Consider the following 19,201-nt stretch of genomic DNA (forward strand, 5'->3'; position numbering starts at 1 on the left):
CTCCTTTAACATAATTATGGCTCCCAACCTTGTCTGTCTATCTCTCTGTCCGTCTGTCTGTTCATCTGTCAGATTCTCTTTCAACGTCTCTGTAGGCAGTGTACTTCTCAAACAATCGTCGTGTGCTTCTCTTATCTTTCTCAACAACCCACCCGCCCACCTCCTCCTCTCTACATTTCGCATCCTTCACGTTCATGCACGTTTAACTCCACCTAGATGTACCCTCTTTAATTTCACCAAAGTACTTTTCTTCAAGCTTTTCACTGGTTTTGAGCTCCATGCAGGACGCCCTGGGCAGAGAGCTCGATAAAGCACAGTGCTCAGTAGACCTTTGCTAACTGCGGCCTTGTGATATACTGAGATCATTTAAGAGCCCGTCCTTGACTGAACACTTAAAGTGCAGCAAAATAATGTGGGTCGCACCGATCAGTGATGCACTAAAACTCTTGTCTACAGGTCGTAAGTGCGGTGCAAGGGAAGTAACCTGGTATAAAGTAATGCGATAGTCCTTCTAGGGTTCTTTTTCTTTTCAGCAACGCTAATGAAAAAGAGTTTATATTATTGGCATTGCAGATCATTTAGCATATTAGTAAGTTTTTTTTTTCTTTTGAATTTAAAAATTTCTAATTTAATTTCTTTCAATGTTCGTACCTCAGCATATTTCAAAGTAAACCTGGCGGTGTCTTACATAGAGTACACGTCTAAGCTTGTGTTTGATTGTGGTATATGTGTGTGTGTGTGTGTGATTTTCACGTTATTAAATGTAGTTTCTTCCCATAAATCTAAAGATATTCCCATTCTGTTCTGAAAATATTGATCCCTAGATTAAATGATTGATAAAAATGATATATAGTAATGAGTGTGAATATATATATATTGAATATCTCAATACCCTTGAAACGGCGAAAGAATAAAAAAAATCTTGAATCATAAGCTTAAGAAAGTGATGACACCCTGAAAAACATGAACTAAGTGAATGGATGAAGATGTAGGAATGAACCAAGTAATGCTAGATTACACAAAATATTTAAGAATGCTTAAAAACTAAGTAAAAGGTTATAAAATCAAATGCCCACAAATACAAGCACTGTTAAAGATTCCAAATGCTGTGCTTGTCTGTCCATGATAGGAACAGTTTGAACACTATTGCCAATGTTAGTTATAAGATCATTGGTGTCAAGCAGAGGAATTTGGGTTTTTGTTGCAATTAGTAAATTGTCAGGAAATTGGCATTCACTCAATATCTGATGTAAGGGAAAGGTGTGTATTGTAACTGAGCCCTTGCTTTGTAATTTAGCAGACCTATAAGTAACCTATGTTATTAATAATGCTTGTCAGTAGTCAATGACATATTTTTTGTGCTCCACTCACCATATTCAGTGAATGTATAAATCAGTTGTCAACATCTACTACAATGTTGCCCTCTCCTAATGCCCCTTAAGTGTGTTTACCATGTGTGTAGACTGTAAATGCAATGAACTTCTCCATCGGGAGGAGGTTGGTGTGTATGTGTATACTAGTCACTTGCTTTCAAGCGTTGAATAATGCATCATTTGGGTTATCAGTGTAATGATGTAACGAATTGAAACGAACATGAAAAGAATATGAAACGTCAATAAAAGAAAAAAAAAAACAAAACAAAACACGAAAAACTGTGTACAGTCTACAAAGCTCAGAACACTTCTATCTTTTGAAAGAAAGCGGCCGTTGCTGTAGGCTGAGGGTAGCCGGCGGATTAATCTCGATACCAAACTCCTAGGGTTAATTAGTGGAGAAAACGACTCAGGGTTAATTTTTATTTCTCAAATGAGAGAAACGGACTGACAGTATGTGCATGAGATCTCTAGATTTGAGAGCTTCCGGGTAATGGGAAAGGTAATTATAACACATATCATAACTAAAACTAATATCTGCAAAAAATAAGATAGCAATTAATAACAGTATCATTAAAAAGTGTTCATGGTTATACTCAGATACATATTGTCGTGCAAGCTGCTCGAACGAGCTTTTACAAACTTTCAAATCACAAACTGAAACACATAAACGTGTAAACGTCTGTGTGATACAATGTGTCATGTACAGTTGACATTGTATGTGTCATGTACAGTAGACATTGTGTCATGTACAGTTGACATTGTATGTGTCATGTACAGTTGACATTGTATGTGTCATGCACAGTTGACATTGTAGATATGTGTCATGCACAGTTGACATTGTATGTGTCATGTACAGTTGACATTGTATGTGTCATGCACAGTTGACATTGTATGTGTCATGCACAGTTGACATTGTATGTGTCATGTACAGTTGACATTGTATGTGTCATGTACAGTTGACACTGTATGTGTCGTGTACAGTTGACATTGTATGTGTCATGTACAGTTGACATTGTATGTGTCACGTACAGTTGACATTGTATGTGTCACGTACAGTTGACATTGTATGTGTCACGTACAGTTGACATTGTATGTGTCACGTACAGTTGACATTGTATGTGTCATGTACAGTAGACATTGTAGATATGTGTCATGTATAGTTGACATTGCAAATATGTATTATATTGTTAACATTTTTGACTCTTTCCACATTCTTTCTTTTTCTACTTTCATTTTCTTAATGTCCCCTTAAGTTCAAGAACACTCAGAAGCTTATTGTACTGCCAGTCATGTCTGTACGTTTGATAAACCAATGTCTCAGTATCCACATGAAGTTATGTTTCTTCAAAGACATCCTGGTCTTCTTCCTTTCTTTGTGAAGACTTGGTACAGTGCATCATGCAGACCAGTCTGGGGCGAGAAAGCACGATGTTCATGTTTGGCTGAAAAACAAGAGCACAGATAATCCAGCAAAATGTCTCAACGGAAAAGCTGAAACAAAACTGTGATAAAACATCAAGGTCCCAAGGGCAGGGGGAATATAACCATGTCTTGGATGCATTGTTACTGGAAACAAGGGGAGGGAGACAAAAGAATTAGACTAGGACTACGACAGCATGTAAATAAAGCTTACATATACCAAGACTGAGTTGTTTAGTGAGGCGATATCACACTCTCCTGTTATTGTTAGTTATCGTAGCAATGCACCGTTTTCTAGTTTCAAGGTGGTCACATTTCGCACATGCACTGAATCATTAATTCTGTATAAAACTTCAACTGAGTATTTATTTGTGGTGTGAAAATGAAGTGTATGACAACGAGGTCTGCTAATAGCAGCAAACAAACGACTATCGCCACGAAGAATTAGCAAGAATACTCTAATAGAGCGGAAACCTCACTACTGTCATGTTACTGTTGACATCATGGTTTAAAATCCCCAAGTAGACCTGCTGCTGTGATATTTAGGCCTTTAAAGCACAACATTATCGAGGTCATAGGTAAGATAAGCGTGACCCTTGAACTTACACCTTCCTGGAGACCTGGAGTGTCAATGAAGGATGTCGACGAGCGTCCACTAACAATTGCTGTCGGACTTCCTCGACCTACAGATTCGACAATCTTCAACCTCGGACATCGTGTTCACGGGAGAGGACTTCAAGCTGGTGACCACGGTGACGTGCTGCGACGTGGGCGACCGCGTAGAGCCAGAGGGCGCCAGGCACATGTTCTTCATCACCAGTCTACTCAGGAGGACGTCGGGACCTGCTTGTCGCTGGCGTCTGAACGCCATCATCTGTAGTGTCACCAGGGACGACAATGACAATTGAAATGCTTGTCGAATCTTGCTTATCACACAATCAAGACTGAATAATATCCGTGAATATACCATAATAATGAATAAACATTATATAGTTGTTTATACTCTATGAGCCTTAAAAGTAATATATATATTCTAACAGACGCTCATAAATTCAAGGAGTTATACATATTGAGAAAAGAATTCTCAGATTTTTGTACCCACTACAAGGCCTCGAGATACTAGCAGACAACTTAGAAGATATACAGATCATGTTTATTTTACAAATTGTCTACCACTAACCTCAACAGAAATAAAGCGCGAAACGAAGTCATGGTTTATGATTTCAAGGTACCAACTCTGTTTTTACTTGATTTTTTAAACAGGTAATTGGAGACTAATAAATTTTGCAGTTAGTTTTAATTTCCGTACATAACACAACTTCAATCGAGATCGACCAGTCAGACATCTCTGTGAAGCTTGTCTGGTTGGAAATAATGGCGATGATTCTGTGTGTGTGTGTGTGTGTGTGTTGCAAGAATAAAAAGAGATGTTTACCTTGGGAACAAAGATAAAGTACTGTGTGACACTGGCACCAATGAAGGCGATGACAGAGTCCGTGAGGTAGGTCATTTCGGGGGTCTGGTGTGTGCCCATCACCAGGATGGCGCGCAGAGAGCCGAGCAGCACCACGTTGTAGATACACATGCCGACCCAGCGAGAGTCGTTCAGCTCGGGGATGCTCACCTGGGAAAACAGCATCACCATGAGAAACACGCGAGCTTATGCTGTTAAGAGGCATGTGACATATTTCCCTGATGAAAAACTTATAACGTTTGACATTATTTCATGTTACTCAAACATAAAACGAGCAGATGACTGTCATGAGCCAGCACAGCTCAGCAGGTTTATGAAAGACTAATACGAGCGCTCAGCGAAAATCGTTCTTGCCGGAAACGGGAATTTTCTGAAAAATTTTAAACATCAGACGTGTGTGACTGGACTGCCAGCTTGTTGCCATCAGACGTGCGACGTTACAAAAACGTACACGTGATCACAGGAGGACCTAAAAATAGTTCTACGTCACGTGACGTAACATTCGGCTAAAGGAGCGTTACCTTGCGAGTCTGCCACGCCAGGAAGGCGCCAAAGAAGATGAGAAGCCCCTGAGTGGACAGCAGCACGAGGTCCAGAGACTGGGAGTATTTCAACCTGCAGCGAAGACTCTCGGATATTTCTATATAATCTTCTTCCTTGTTTAGTTCCTGTGTGGTCACATGACATAAGAAAGGCTCGTCATACCGATCGTACTCATCTAAAGCTTTATTGCATTTTTTCTTACAGAGACAAATATTGCTACAAGAGATCTTCAAACCTCATACAAGCTACATGAAAGCTTCTGGTGTATATATATATCTTACACCACATGAAACAGTCGGGCAAAGAATTTGACCAGTCAGACACGAGAATAGGCGATGGGCTCTCTCTAAATAATTATCATTATTGGAACTGTGAACATTTGCACTAGTTTACAACACTATTAGTAAAAATGTACGTAATATTACATGCTGTTGACTCAAACGTACCTACATTAACTTCCAAAATACACTAAGATACGCAAATGTGTGCACGTGTAGGAGCTAATGTAGATTTTTCACTTGCTGTTAACATTACTTGTCTATGGTATGTGTTATTCATGTTGTGTGTCCTTGACATGTTAGTATCACAATGTTGTAGGTGGGTGATGATAGGTCGTTAACCCCTGTGGTCGCAGTGTCAAGGCGGAGCACATCCTAAACACTCGCCAACGGAAGTAGCAAGTATCAATACTACGTGTGACTAGGACATGGAGTGAGTTGTAATGGGTAACGGGGACGTCCTTTTCTCGGTCCTGAGAGTACGCTGAGCACTACTCACTACTGTAAGGGGTAGGAGAATAAGAACCACTCACCGGCTGGCCCTCGGTTTGCCTTTCCACTATGAAAGGATCAACGCTGGTCCACACAACAAGCAGCAAAAGGTTAAAGATCACAAGGACTGCAACTCTCAGAAACAAGTGGCGATCTTGGAGGTCCTGAACAAGTTGGAATAAAATAAGCGGATGGCAAGTAACAGAAACAAAGACAAGGTATTTGAGCACGCAGACATGAAGAACAAAGTAAGGAATCAGGCTTCAGCTTAAAGGGGGTTTTGACATTCGAGGAACACCTACCTGACCGTTAAAGGACAGATCTGACATGATCTTGTACACCCGCCAGGTCTTGGAAAACAGAGCTCCGAACGCCGTATAGAAGCCCAGGATAGTCACGTACAGCTTGGCCTGCATCATCATCATCATGATCAATCATCAATCATCAATCATCATCCATGCATCATCCATCATCAATCATCATCATCAAGCAGCAGCAGCAGCAGAATACAGCACTGAACTTAAAAATGGTTAAGTAATTAAATAATAGAAATAATAGACAGCAGTTCCTCAACTGACGACATTTCGTCTTTCCTAGAACCTATCGTTTGCACACACACACACACAAAATAAAACTTACATAACAGTACACGCTGAGGCCAGAGAGAAAGACATCTTCGATGAAAATGCTGGAGTAGGAAAAGAGGCAGCCAATCACAATGAGGTTGTTGATCATGGGGGACGACATCTTGATCATCCTGAAACAGGAACACCACCTGCTTCTCATCTTCGTGCGCGGGGAAGGTAGTTAAACGATACTCCAACACACACACAGATAAACTGATAGGTTGGCGGGTGGACAAGCAGAAGGGCGCAACACCAAACAGGACTCTAAAAGGGACGAGGTGTGTGGGACAGACTGTCACTTGGCAGAATGTGTTCTAGACTGATACTGGCCGTTGGAGGGGGACAGAGTGCCCACCACTCACACCTATCTCAGCCATTGGTCAATGGGAAGCTGTCCACCCCTTCTTGACCATCTTTGCAGGTCAACAGAGATGGTGGCAGCTTGACTGTTGGTAGTCTAAACAAACGTAAACTAAAAGTACAAAATACATTTTCTACAGATAGTTTCTACAGGCTTGCACACGTTGACGCCCTAGCACTTCCTGGCTATTGACAGGAACACTTCTTTGATGTTTACAGCGAGGATGTCTGCATCACAGTACACCAGGTTCATTGCGACTAGTTTAGCTTTATTTTTCAAAATGTTTGGTATTTTAAGCTTCCAAATTCGGTGGATGCTTGAGCGGCTTTTCGCCTTCAGCTTGAACTTATATTTATCATGGTCGCTGCCTATATCAGTGCCTGATTGTGTCTTTGTCTTGGCTTTGTTGACGCTAGGTTTGAAGCCACTAGGCAGCAGGACGAAGTATAGAGTACTGGCCTGCGAAGCCTCTCGGAGTCTGAGGCCCTGTCATTGGTTTTGCCCAGGCGTAACTACACATCGTTCTTGCCATCTGCTGGTGGGCGTCTGAGCTGACCCTTGACTTTCAGTCTAAGTGTCACGAGGATGTTGCTTTTTACAACCGTCTTTATAACTTTGTCGTTGGTAAAACTCATTCACCTCGTTGTCTCCTTACATGAAAGTCAGAGCATATCATCGGACAATGGCGACATTGTGAGGTCTGCCAGAGACGCCATGTAGACCAGCCTGCTGGGTATGTGTGTACAGCTGATGACGGCCTGACTACATTCTCCTTTTAATGTAGTAAAATATTAATCTAGAACCAATCAAAACAATTGTACTATATATATGCATTTATGTATGTGACATATATGTGTTTATTCTTGTGATATATATATATAATGTTTGTAAGATATCTGTAGATAGATGTGTGTTTAGATGTGTGTATATATATATTTGTGATATATATATATATATCCATCTGTGGTGTATATATATATGTTTATGTCTGCGTTTGTGACGCATATGTGTTTGTGATATATAGATATATATGTATTTGTGATATACACATGTTTGAGAATAAAGATATATATATATAGATATTGTGTATATACAAGCGTGTATGCACATCAAGGTTCTTATCCTGTCCTGGCGAAAACAAAATATCCCCCCCCCCCAATAAAAACATTAAGAAACTGTATAAAATGAAACATCAGTATCGAAGTATCAAAACTTACCATAACTAGCTATTTTTAATAACAAGGATAGTGTTGGCTTGGGTATAGTACGTAAATATACAGAGAATTTTAGTCCCAGTTGAATTCCTCATCGATTTTGTTAGAAAATTGAGTTTAAAAACTGAGTTCGATGTCCTGCAATTATGTTTACAGCAAATCCACTCATTCCAATCTGGTAAAATGTAAAGAAAATGAACAGTTTTCTTAGGCAGGTACGACGAGACAGCAGTCTTTTGAGAGAAAGAATGTGTGCGTGCGTGCGTGCGTGCGTGTGTTTGCTTGCCTGACGTTGCGGTAGGCGATGTTAAAGGTCAAGAAGATTGCTGACGTCAGCATTCCCAGTGCAGCCAGAGAACACATGACGATGTACTTTTCTTTGGGCAACGGTATTAATCGTTTCTTGGTAGGACGGACAGAGACTGGCTTACCTGGGCAAGAAAATGACCAAAATCAGTTTTCACATCCAGATCACAGCAGCTGTCTCTCTGTGTGTAATTTGAAAACTTAATAAGAAATTACCTTTTGGCCAGTAGACCCTCGTATTGTTCCATTCAATCTCCATGTCTGATCGCTTTTGCCTCCCGATTGCTACAAACTGACCTCCTGTAGGCCACACACACACAAACACAAGAAGATATCGTGAACACAACTTTCATTTCCGTGTATAGATGTGTATATATATATATCTTGTTCTTTCATGTGTATGTATAATCAGAATTTTAGAATAATCCAGCCCACAAAAATATCATAAGAAAACAAAACTACATTTGAACTAAATTATTACTTACGCATTCCATCAATAGAAATGAGACGTGAATGGTCATAGCCCATATGTACAACAACCGTTTACAGCTAGGAATAAAAGCTCGTAATAAGAGCCAATACCTGTGTGAGAAACATGTTCGTCAAGAGACATGTCAGCAGACATTATTTAACCTAAGTGAATTGGAAAAATCTACTGAGCTGCCTGCTTATTCTACCAGCTCTAAGGCCAGCCTGATCTTTTTCCATCAGTTCTTTTGAGTCGCCCTTAAATAACTGACCATTGTTCTAAATATCACTTTGAAAAACTACCTGAATTTTGCTGGAACTGAAAGACTGATACGGTGGCCACTCTTTCCCCTTTTGGTGAGAACGCGATGTCTCCAGATATTCCTTTAAAAGAAACATTTTGCATATTTTCGTAGATTTTCTCAGCTAGCTTCGTGTTGTTGTATGTGAAGTTTTCCAGTCCACCAGAACCTGCATAAAATAGAAATGACCAAATTGTTCTCTTTCAAGATTAAGATATTAAAACAAATGTATTAATCCATTAAATTCAATAGAGAATTTTTTCCTATTTCGTCACGCAACGATGGTCAGAACTTGTGTCTGCTCCAAGACAGCAAACAACACACATTTGGAGGAGACGGAAGTGTAAACATCATGACTGCTACCAACAAATCTTTCTCCATTCTAATTAGAAAAACTGTAATTGAAAGCTGCCCCATCTACGTGAGACTAACATTGCACTTACCAGAAGCCTTGAGGTCAGTGAGAGTTTTGTGGAGGGCAAGGGCCACGGCCCACATGGCATCATAAGCCAGGGGCATGTAGTGCAAGCCCTGCAGGTCATCAACAGAGTTGTCCTTGTAGTGAGGGTCACAGGACTGGTTGCGCAAGGTCTTGTAGCGACAATACACGTCAGAGATAGACATCTTGCTGACTGTGTCATTTCCGTGGTAATGCGATGGGGCGATGGTGAAGTAGCCGTCGATGACCTGTTCGTCCAGATGATGTAGTCTTTCTTACATGTTTAGCGGGTTGTATTTAGAGTCTAATACAACATTTATAAGAATACATTTAGCGTCTAATAGCAAGTTTATTGGGTTGTATTTAAAGTGTAATAGCTTGTCTATCAGAATATTTCTGATGAGTCTTCCCAGTTTGATGGGATTGATGATGCTGCTGCTATCTTACATCGTATTGTGTTTGCATTGTTACAAAATGTGTTTACATTCTTATAACATGTCTGTTAATATGCTTTACTGGTATTTATCTGTGTTAATTCAGGGTTAGTATACTCATATTATTGTAGAACTGCTAAGTGCCGACTAGGTGTTCAAACAGTATTTTCAAGATGTTGATTTTCTAAGTTCTGATGCCGTTTAACTTAACTTACACGTACATTGAAATGGTATTGGCGGCAGTGTGGAATCAGAGAACACACTCACTCCTGTGAAAACTTTTCAACATCATGACCATCATCATACGTGATTTGCTCATTTGAAAACTGAGCACTGACAGCCTCATGGCCACAGCAAAATAACAAGACGATTAATGAGCATCACATTATTTAATTTTAAAACGTACAAGAAACTTTTTTTTACTCTAGTAATTTATTTAATATTTTATGAAGTGTAGTTTGAGTTGTAAAACACTAAGTTATAAAGAATTTTTGGCACGAGCAATGGGTAAGATGACAGCAACGATGAGACGTACGTACTTGCAGCATTTGAGATGCAGTGCACTTTGTGTCGTTAATCTCGTACCACTTGCTGCCGTAGGAGGCTGGAAATATCCACACTCTCTGGGGTCCGTAGAAGTTCCTTCTGTAGGCCTAACACATAAAATAGATTCTGTGGTGCGTATCCCACTTAAACATCTTCAAAAACCCGAAGCTTTCTAAGTATTCCCTCCCTCCCGTAAAGGTAATTCCAGCACATAGAGAGTTAAAAAATAATAGTGAAATCTTGTGAAACACGTTATGATTTTTGTGATGTTTTAAAAGATTATTATTTTCATTTTCATTTATTTCAACTATTTATTTTTATGTTGAAACTGTCTAAAAATACACCTACTTCCTCCCCCAGCCCCCCCCCCCACTTGCCGTTTCTGAAATTTTAGAATGGAAGGCCAAATGCTCTTCTGTGCATGAGGCAAACTCGCTAAAAGGAATTCTTGAGTTCAACCACACTTGACTGATGAATGACATGGCAGCGACACGCGGCATCTTAAGATACAGCACAAGATGGTTTGAGACAAAGTCATGTAAACACAACATGCACAACAAGAGGAGAGAGGATGGAAAATACTGACCGCGCATACTGCTTGCCTGGCCTTGTTCTCGAAAGAAGCGACGTAGATAATCCGCGCATCCTTCGACTGCAACAGACTTTGGGAACTAAGATTTCACTCAGTCTCGTTCCTAACGGTAGAGACAATGGTCTTCACGATTTTAGCACAAGTGTAGGGACTTGCTGGCTCTGAGCCTTTAAGCTTAACAACAACGACAACAACGACGACGACGACGACGACGACAACAACAACAACGCAAGATTTATGTAGCTCATGCTTGCAAATGTAAGGAGCAAGCTCTCAGCGCTTGTCCCAAGCGGATACAAACTGAATGTGCGGCACAAGAAAGATAAACAAACAAACTGACCATCAACCATACAATAAACACAAGCGTCAGACAGCCGATAGCACTCTAAAAAAGCACATGGATGAAAACTTGAGTAGTAGACGGAGCTACTTACAATGCAAGAAATTATAGAGTTTGGGTTTGAGACCGGATGTGAAGGCTTACAAGTAGACTCAGTTTGTAGAAAAAGGGGAAGACAATTGTTGCTCGCTTCGAAAGTGAAAAACAAGAAGAAAAGGAGTCATGCTGAGTACCTTTTCAGGAGATCTTCCTTAACAGTAAACTGAGAGTGTTTTTTATTTTTTTATAATTTTCTTTTTTTGGTAACAGCAAGCGAGAAATAAAGCACCTGATCACTTATGAAATTGAAAATGAGATGAGAGTGATTTCCCTTCTCATCAATTGGTGGAGGAGACCAGCTTTCTGTCGTTTTGTTTTGTCCGTGGATCTGTGTCGAGTTTGAGGTTATTTTACCGACCTGTGATGTTTGCTGCGTTGTTCTTATCTGTTCTAGATTGTTCCTCACTGCTTGTGCTGCGTCTTTTCTTCCAATCAACATTTTTCTCCCACTAGCGGCTTCTGTGTCCTGTTCTTCGCTGCCATCTTGTTTGGGTTGTGGACTGAACAGGATGATAATCCTTCGTTATTGACACAAACGCTTCCGAAGGACCGTGCAGGTGGCTACATGGGAAGCTTAGATCTCCCATCTTAGATCTCCCATCTTAGATCTCAAATCTTCGCTCTCTGCGCTCGCGCGATGTCGTCTACGGCTCGCGCGATGTCGTCTGCTCCTGCGATGTCGTCTGTTCGCGCGATGTCGTCTGCTCGCGCGATGTCGTCTGCTCATGCGATGTCGTGTCATCCTGCATTTTTCCTTGAATAGCCAAGGATCAGCGGCACCCACGCGTCTCGACTTCTTTGCTCCCACCATGGTTTTTTGCTTGTGAATGAAATCGTGGCAGATATAAGGATAACTTTAGTACCTTCCAACCGTTGACGAGAGATCACCCGTATGTTGACTGTTGAAAATCTGCCTGCTTGAGTCGCTTATTTTAAAGAACAAAATTAGTAGTCTGTTGGGCTTGAGGTTGTTATTACTATCAGCATAAGGGACAGGAAACCTACCAGCAGATCTTTGTCTTAGGTTGTCCGAAAAAAAACAACAACACGCGTGTTATGCATTTATATAATGTACTTCCATCACATATGGTGACACGATGTCAATCTATTGTTCGATTCTCATGTGCATGTAAATATATAAGATAAAAGTAAAAGGTTGCAGAGTTTAATAGCAGTAAGGGAGGGTATTCTAAATGGTTTATCGGACTGAAGAATATATCTGTATAAAGAGAGAGTCGGGGTTAATAAAGAAATCGGAAAATCATACTAAAAGTACTAATTAATGTTTTTATTGGAAACACGAGTAAAATGGGAAAAATATGAATGTGTTTATGGTTTGAAGTGACAAAGGTGAGAGTTCAAATAGTTACCTTAAGGTTTTTAATTGTCTTCCCTACGTTCGTGTGAAATGTTTCGACGTTGACTAGGGTGATATTAGTGGCGTTCAAAAACATATTCATCCTCTCCTCTGTCTGTAAAAAAAAACAACAACAAATTAACAGGAAGCAAGCAAGAGATTGCAGCTGTTTTCAGATCTACGTATAGTTATCGAATAGAGATCAAGGAAAGTGATCGTTCCAGACCTTGCCCTCGCCAAGGAATAAAGGTTCCACCGTCTTGTGGGGACTTCTAGAAGGTATATGCTAAGGAAAAAAACTTTACTGCAGTCAATGCTATTATCTAGCACTTACAATGTTGTGAGTAGTATATTACTATTGTAAGTTCCTTTACACACTTGCAAGCATGCAGGGACAAAACTTTGAAACTTACCGAGGTGAGCAACGCGTAGGATTGGTGTATCACAGAGAATTCGACCCACTGGAAGTTTTGCATCAGCTTGATGAAAGCTTGAGAATAGACTTCGGTGGACAGAGAGGTTCTGAAGAACCAGGGGAACTTGCTCTTGTCTGACAACGCTGGATCCGCGGCAGAGAAGGAAATCTGAATAAAGGGAAGGATGAAGATATGTGAGAGATACACATGTGACATGAACACACGGATCTCAAATCAGGGTAGACATGCCACATCGAGTATGAATGGCTAAAAGCAACACGTAGGCCAGAATGTATTCACAAACTTGTTTCTTACAACGATTAGACACTTTGCTGACCGTTAGAACTCTTTACCAGTTCATCAGGAGAACAGAAACGACATGGCTGAGCAGATGCTGTCCTTTTGTTGAGGTCTTTGGTGCGGGAATAAGTGAGAAACTTGTGTTTGTTCTTTCCGTCACAGTGTCAATGTATTTTCCAGCCTACCTGTACCAGATTCCACCTGCGGGATATTGCAGCCGTGAAGCTGGTGACGTACGATGTGGAGGCTCCGAGCACCATCACTTTGGTGGGGCATTCAAACAGCATTTTCAGCAGTTGCTCGATGCCTATGGAGACGTCGCCCTGTAATACAATAGAGTTCGTCAGACGTCACAGTGGAGCATGATACGTCACTGGCAGTCTTAACAGCTTTGAAACAGTGGTTAGATTGTTAGAATGTAACACGGACTCATTGAAAGCTAGGAAACAACACCAGTAACACAAATATTACATATTTACTTACAATAAATATATCTCTGGGTATTGGCATGAACAATGCTTGAAAGGTTGTTACTGTTCCTAGGTGTGGATGCAGACAGAAGTAGAGCCTATCCCTACATGTCAGCCCTACAACATACATGCTGATACAAGCTCATCATCGATGAAATCAGACTGCAAAGATGACCTCAGCTTAAAGGTCAATGGGTCCTTGCCTCAGCTTGTTTTAACCTCTGTCGAGCTAAACACTGAATGTCCGGACATTCAAGGCTTAAGAACGGATGTGAAATGTGAGCACAGTAGTCACTCGAGTTCCCTTCGTCCAGAGAGAAGGACGTTCCCGCCGCGGGCTCCAAGTGACACAGGTACCCTCATCAAGATGAGGTAAAATTGTTGGTGCTCATATTAATTTAAACTTTCAGTGCATGTATTCAGCAAAGCATGTTGGTGCCAGTCTTTTGTAAAACTGTTGATGCTCGCATTGTTAGGAAACGTTTGGTGCAAAAAGTGTTACGAACAGAGATTGTACATTTTCCACTGAGCATGTGAGAGATAAACAAAAGTAGTGAATGTCAGAGAAGATATTGTTATTACGCCCTTGGCTGTGACCATTTTGCCATCTGGCTTTGACCTCGTTAGAGTTCAACGTTCGATCGAGTCAAGGTCGTCTGGCACCGCGCGGACAGGTGGAGCTGCACGAGCTGAACAAGCAACTGCGAAGCCTTTTAAAGAAAAAAGAGGTTTTAGACTGGGTAGCAGAGGTGTAGATATCAAATACTGTTCAGCTTTTCACTTTCTATCGAGACAGCGGGCGTGCACCCGAGTCAATAGTCACTGTAGCGGCCATGTTTCGTCACGTGACGTACCTGAGTGGTGGCGGCCAGCAGGGCGATCTTGTAGCCCGGCAGAATGTCACTTCTACTGTTGATGTCGTTCACTGCCAGCTGTGCACCGTGTTCACTGATGTCCCCAATATCATATTGCACCGTTTTTCCAAACAGACCGATGACGCTTAACGTTTTATTGTTATTGCAGGAAACACTTTTTTGAAACAGTGCTGTTAATCCATCCAGGGTGACGAACACGAACCAGAACGTCAGCACGCGCCTATGTAGCTTCATGCTAGCTAACTGTATGACCAGGTTCTACGGTGGGTTGGACACAGTATCTCCTGCAGTTCTCTTTCTCCGGTATATATCAGCGCCACAGTAAGCGAAGATGTAGGAAAATTGTCTGCAACAAAGAAAGTGAAACTGAAATCCAACTCTGGATGTAGCCATCTAGTCTCGTTCCTTGCCACCTTTTAGGATCGACTCTAAGGAGTTGGCGAGTCCAAGATATCTGGCATAGATAGAGGTTAGTGTTTCAGGTGGTGGGACATTAAGTTGTCCTAGTGGCAGTCGTCTCGAAAAATGCCAATAATCATCGAATTACTAACAATTATCCGAATACGTACATTATTTCAATTTTGTTGATCTCAGAAGAGTCTCAGTATTACTCATGTTATCTCTACTTCCAATAATACAGTCGTTGCCATACTGGCTTGTCAAGGTCTTGAAGAAAAGTCCCTTGACGTTCAAAAAAAAAAAAATAAAAAAAATCTGGAAACTGGTGACCAAGGGACCAAGTCATTGCCAAGTTCTTGTTCACTTCAGTTTCACTTCAAAAACCAACACACATCCAAGAGTTTAGACCTACACACACACCCAGCGTCCTCCAGCCAATCCCCAACTAGCCGGAGCAACTGCAGAAAGACCACAACCCACCTAATCAGTCACTAACCCTAGAGTGTAATTCCGCTCTGGTGGTGGCAATATTAAGAAATATAGGTGAGTGGAGGAGGGAGGTAGCGAGAAGGGAAAGGGGTGACGGTAGTTGTAGAGGGAGGGTAGCTTCGTCCTCTTACTACTGTTGGTGCCCTCTGTCAGCTGTTGTTCCGTGTTCTTAGGTCCAGGAGGACTGCTATCTGCAGTGGTGGTGAACTGTGTTGGTTGCCAGATCCCTTCACGTGTGTTTTTTAAAAATTGTTTTTATGGGATATGTTATCCTATTAATACTCTTTGACAGTTTAGATAAATCTAGAATTAGGATAGACTGCCACCATTTTCACTCCCATAGCTCTTTGGGTGGGTTAAGGCAGCAATTAATGTGTGATGTCAGTCTATATTTATCTAAGACCTCTCAAAGTTTTTCTTGTTTGTTTTCAGTATACGCACCACCGCAGAGAAACTGCTAGCAGAGGAACAGGATGGTTTCAGACAAGGTAGGAGTACAGCTGAGCAGATCTTAAACAGTGTTAAATCTGTATAGAAAAGCATTTTCAGCATCATTGGGACCTCCACCACAGCTTCATTGACTTCAAATAGGTATTTGACAGAGTCTGAAACGATGGGTTATGGCACTTGATGCGAAAATGCAGCACCAAACATCGTTCAAGTCACGAAGGTATATATATAATAGTTCTACGAGTTCAGTAATGTTGAATAACGAAATAGGAGATTACTTTCGAACAGCAGTAGGCGTACTTCAAGGATGTACCCTAACACCGATGTTGTTCAACATCTTCTCTGAGAACATCATGCTCGAAACCTTCTACGACCAACATTTTTCCATTTCCATTTGTGGAAGGCCAATCTGCAACCTACTCTTTGCAGACGACAAAGATCTGTTAGCAGGCACTAACAAAGAACTGCAAGACCTCACCAACAGATTGACAGACAGTTCAAATGCATATGGAATGGAGACCAGCACTGTAAACAGCAAAGTTATGGTCAATGGCAGCAGCAAAACAGATCTCTTTGAACGAGGTACAACTCGAAGAGGTCAGCAGCTTCAAGTACTTGGAAGACACCCTCTCCAAGGACGGCAGCTCCATGCCAGGATCGCGACAGCAACAGCGGCATTGGCTAGACTAGATAGGATCTGACATAGCCATGAGATGAGGTTCGCTACCAAATACAATCTGTAAAAATCCCTGGTAGTGCCAATCCTGCTCTATGTTATACATTCTCTCTGAAACAGGAAACGAGAATCCAGGCATTGGAGAACAAGTACCTGAGGAGGCTGCTCTGGATCTCATACAAAGAACGTATCACCAACGACTTTGTACGAAACACGCTGGCGACAGTCAAAGGACAACAGGAACCTCTACTTTCAATATTCAAGCGACGTAAGTGGTCTTCTTTGACCACGTGACCCGGACGACACCCTATCGAAGACTGTCCTTCAAGGCGCCTTGGAGGATAGTGGACGAACGTCATCACAGTTCAACATCACACGTGAGGTGCTAAGGGTTTTAGATATGTGCCAGTACGAGGGTCTTAATATTTAGTTAAAGTATGCGTCGGGAGTCTGATGGACACGAGCATGCTGTCGGGATTTATTTCTATTTTGGCAGATTAAGAGATTTTGTAAACAGTTTGTTATTCTGAGAAAATTATTCCTAAGAATTGTACCCGAGAGCTGTGCCTAATGGTTGTCTAAAAGCTGACACACCGGGCCCTTTTAGTTATTCGAGTGGCCTGTGGTTTGTGAACGCCTCTACCATTTCAGTCACAACTTTTAATTGTAGATTTTCGTGTCCCACTTAGCTATCACATTACAAGAGTTGTTGAGGCCGCAAGTTCTTATAATCGCATTCAGTCGCTCATCAACTGAGTTCCTAGAGCACATCAACAACAGATGAACTTCTTTAAATTCCAGCTCATCCCATTGAATTAACTAATAAAAGGAAACATGGTAAGCGTGATGAGTGCACAACTAAACAATTACTAATTAAATGTAAAGAATACGATACATGTTCACTTAATGATTTCCCTCTGCTATCGTTTTGCTCCTTCTCCATGAAGCAACAGCACTTTACTTCTTATCTTGCTGACGTACCTCTGATATCTAACACGTCAAACTGCCGTGATGCTCACCTTCTATTCTTGCTCCTCCTCCTCCTCTTCTTCCTCCTCCCCCTCCCCCTCCTCATCATCATCTGTTAACAGTAACAATAGCAGTGGTTTTACTTCTTCGAAATCGGGTTCAAAGTACATTTACACACACAAAACAACGCGGAGCAAACACATAAGGGTGAAGGAAACCGGAGTACCCATCGCAAATCAGTCTTGCAAACAGGTGTCACATACAGAAAGAGATATGTCGAAGCCGAAATACGAACCCACGACACCCGATTCTCACTGTCATAATGACATTCACATTGCGCCATCAACCGTTTCAAAATTATTATTTTATCGACATTTCTGCTGTTATTGCTTTAATAAGCAGACAAATAAATATAGAAAAATACAGTTAAATGTTAAAATTGACAAAACCGCAATTACTAAAATCACTGCCCTGTATGAGAATAACAGAATTCAAACCATTCTGCTAACCGTTGAGTCGCTCCGAGTGCGGGAGAAGTAGCACAGCACCGTGCAGGTGTTCAGGTCTGCTGTCTAGTCGCTCAGGTACGAATCTCTAAATCCCTTGTCTTCTGTTAGTAATCAGTAACTTAGCAACTTAAGCATTAAAGAGGTGGATGTTAGGCACTAGTGGCGTAGGAGTTAAGTATGTGTAGAATAGGATGAAATTGGTCTGCACGTGTAAATAATGTAAATAAACCAATTCTAAATATTGTGTGACAGCGCGTGTTGTAGTTTGTCATTGTCCCTGGAACAGCAAAGAGGAAGGAACTGCGTGGCGCTAGGACATAAAGGAGACGCGATAAGCGGGTGGCCGGCCACAGTGTTTATTCGGCCATGTAAACATGGTGCGGCTACACCGTGTTCTAACAGGACTCTTATAATGTGCATTTTATTTTTGTTCCGATACAACTTTTATAGAAATATTTACAGTTTCTATAGACGATTTTGGTGGAAAGACCTATTACAGCTCCTAGAACAGAAATAGAAACAAAGACTTTGTAGGAAACAAGATGGCCACACTCGCAGGGGACGACTGACTGATTGACAAGAAACCGTTAAATTTTTCTGATGTGTTTTATAGAATCACTTGTCACAGCTTAATAGATTTTGTACAGGAACAATCCACTGCCTCATGTTACATCAGAACTAAACATGTTTATTTATGCGTGTGCTCAGCTCTACTAAGAAAAAGAAAGACAAATACTCAGACAAAATTAACGGCTTGAAAATAAAAACAATTAGTAAATATCATAATGTTGACTAATAAACAATATCTCTGTACTGTTGGAGATTTTACTGAAGGTTTTCAAGCTTAGTATCGGCAGACGTCATCATTAAGTTTCCTTGTATAATAGCTGCTGCATGGTTGTCGCCCTTGTTTAAGGCATTGTTGTTGACATCCTCCGTGTACTATCATTAATGACCTCTACTGTCTTATACTCTACGATAA

The 19,201-nt window shown here is 41.1% G+C and overlaps 1 protein-coding gene across 3 annotated transcripts; it reads right to left on the reverse strand.

Annotated features, from left to right (window-relative positions):
• Nucleotides 1-1,279: 1,279 nt before the first annotated feature.
• On the reverse strand, nt 1,280-19,101 carry LOC112566649 (gamma-aminobutyric acid type B receptor subunit 2-like). Of its 3 annotated transcripts, none has more exons than XM_025242935.1 (18): nt 17,637-19,101; nt 14,707-15,073; nt 13,568-13,705; nt 13,080-13,250; nt 12,680-12,781; nt 10,865-10,930; nt 10,272-10,385; nt 9,303-9,546; nt 8,861-9,028; nt 8,306-8,389; nt 8,070-8,214; nt 6,222-6,339; nt 5,885-5,992; nt 5,624-5,746; nt 4,791-4,937; nt 4,231-4,419; nt 3,402-3,669; nt 1,280-2,818 (listed from the first exon to the last, which is right to left on the reverse strand). In XM_025242935.1, the coding sequence occupies exons 2-17, from the start codon at nt 14,959-14,961 to the stop codon at nt 3,451-3,453; spliced, it is 2,391 nt and encodes a 796-aa protein (XP_025098720.1). In that variant the 5' UTR covers nt 14,962-15,073; nt 17,637-19,101; the 3' UTR covers nt 1,280-2,818; nt 3,402-3,450. The 3 variants fall into 3 exon arrangements, with proteins under 3 accessions (XP_025098720.1, XP_025098721.1, XP_025098722.1); XM_025242936.1 differs by lacking the exon at nt 17,637-19,101 and adding an exon at nt 15,297-15,993; XM_025242937.1 differs by lacking the exons at nt 12,680-12,781; nt 13,080-13,250; nt 13,568-13,705; nt 14,707-15,073; nt 17,637-19,101 and adding an exon at nt 11,539-12,122.
• Nucleotides 19,102-19,201: the final 100 nt, after the last annotated feature.

Source organism: Pomacea canaliculata, linkage group LG6 (assembly GCF_003073045.1).
Source record: "Pomacea canaliculata isolate SZHN2017 linkage group LG6, ASM307304v1, whole genome shotgun sequence".
In the NCBI taxonomy this organism is placed as follows: domain Eukaryota; kingdom Metazoa; phylum Mollusca; class Gastropoda; order Architaenioglossa; family Ampullariidae; genus Pomacea; species Pomacea canaliculata.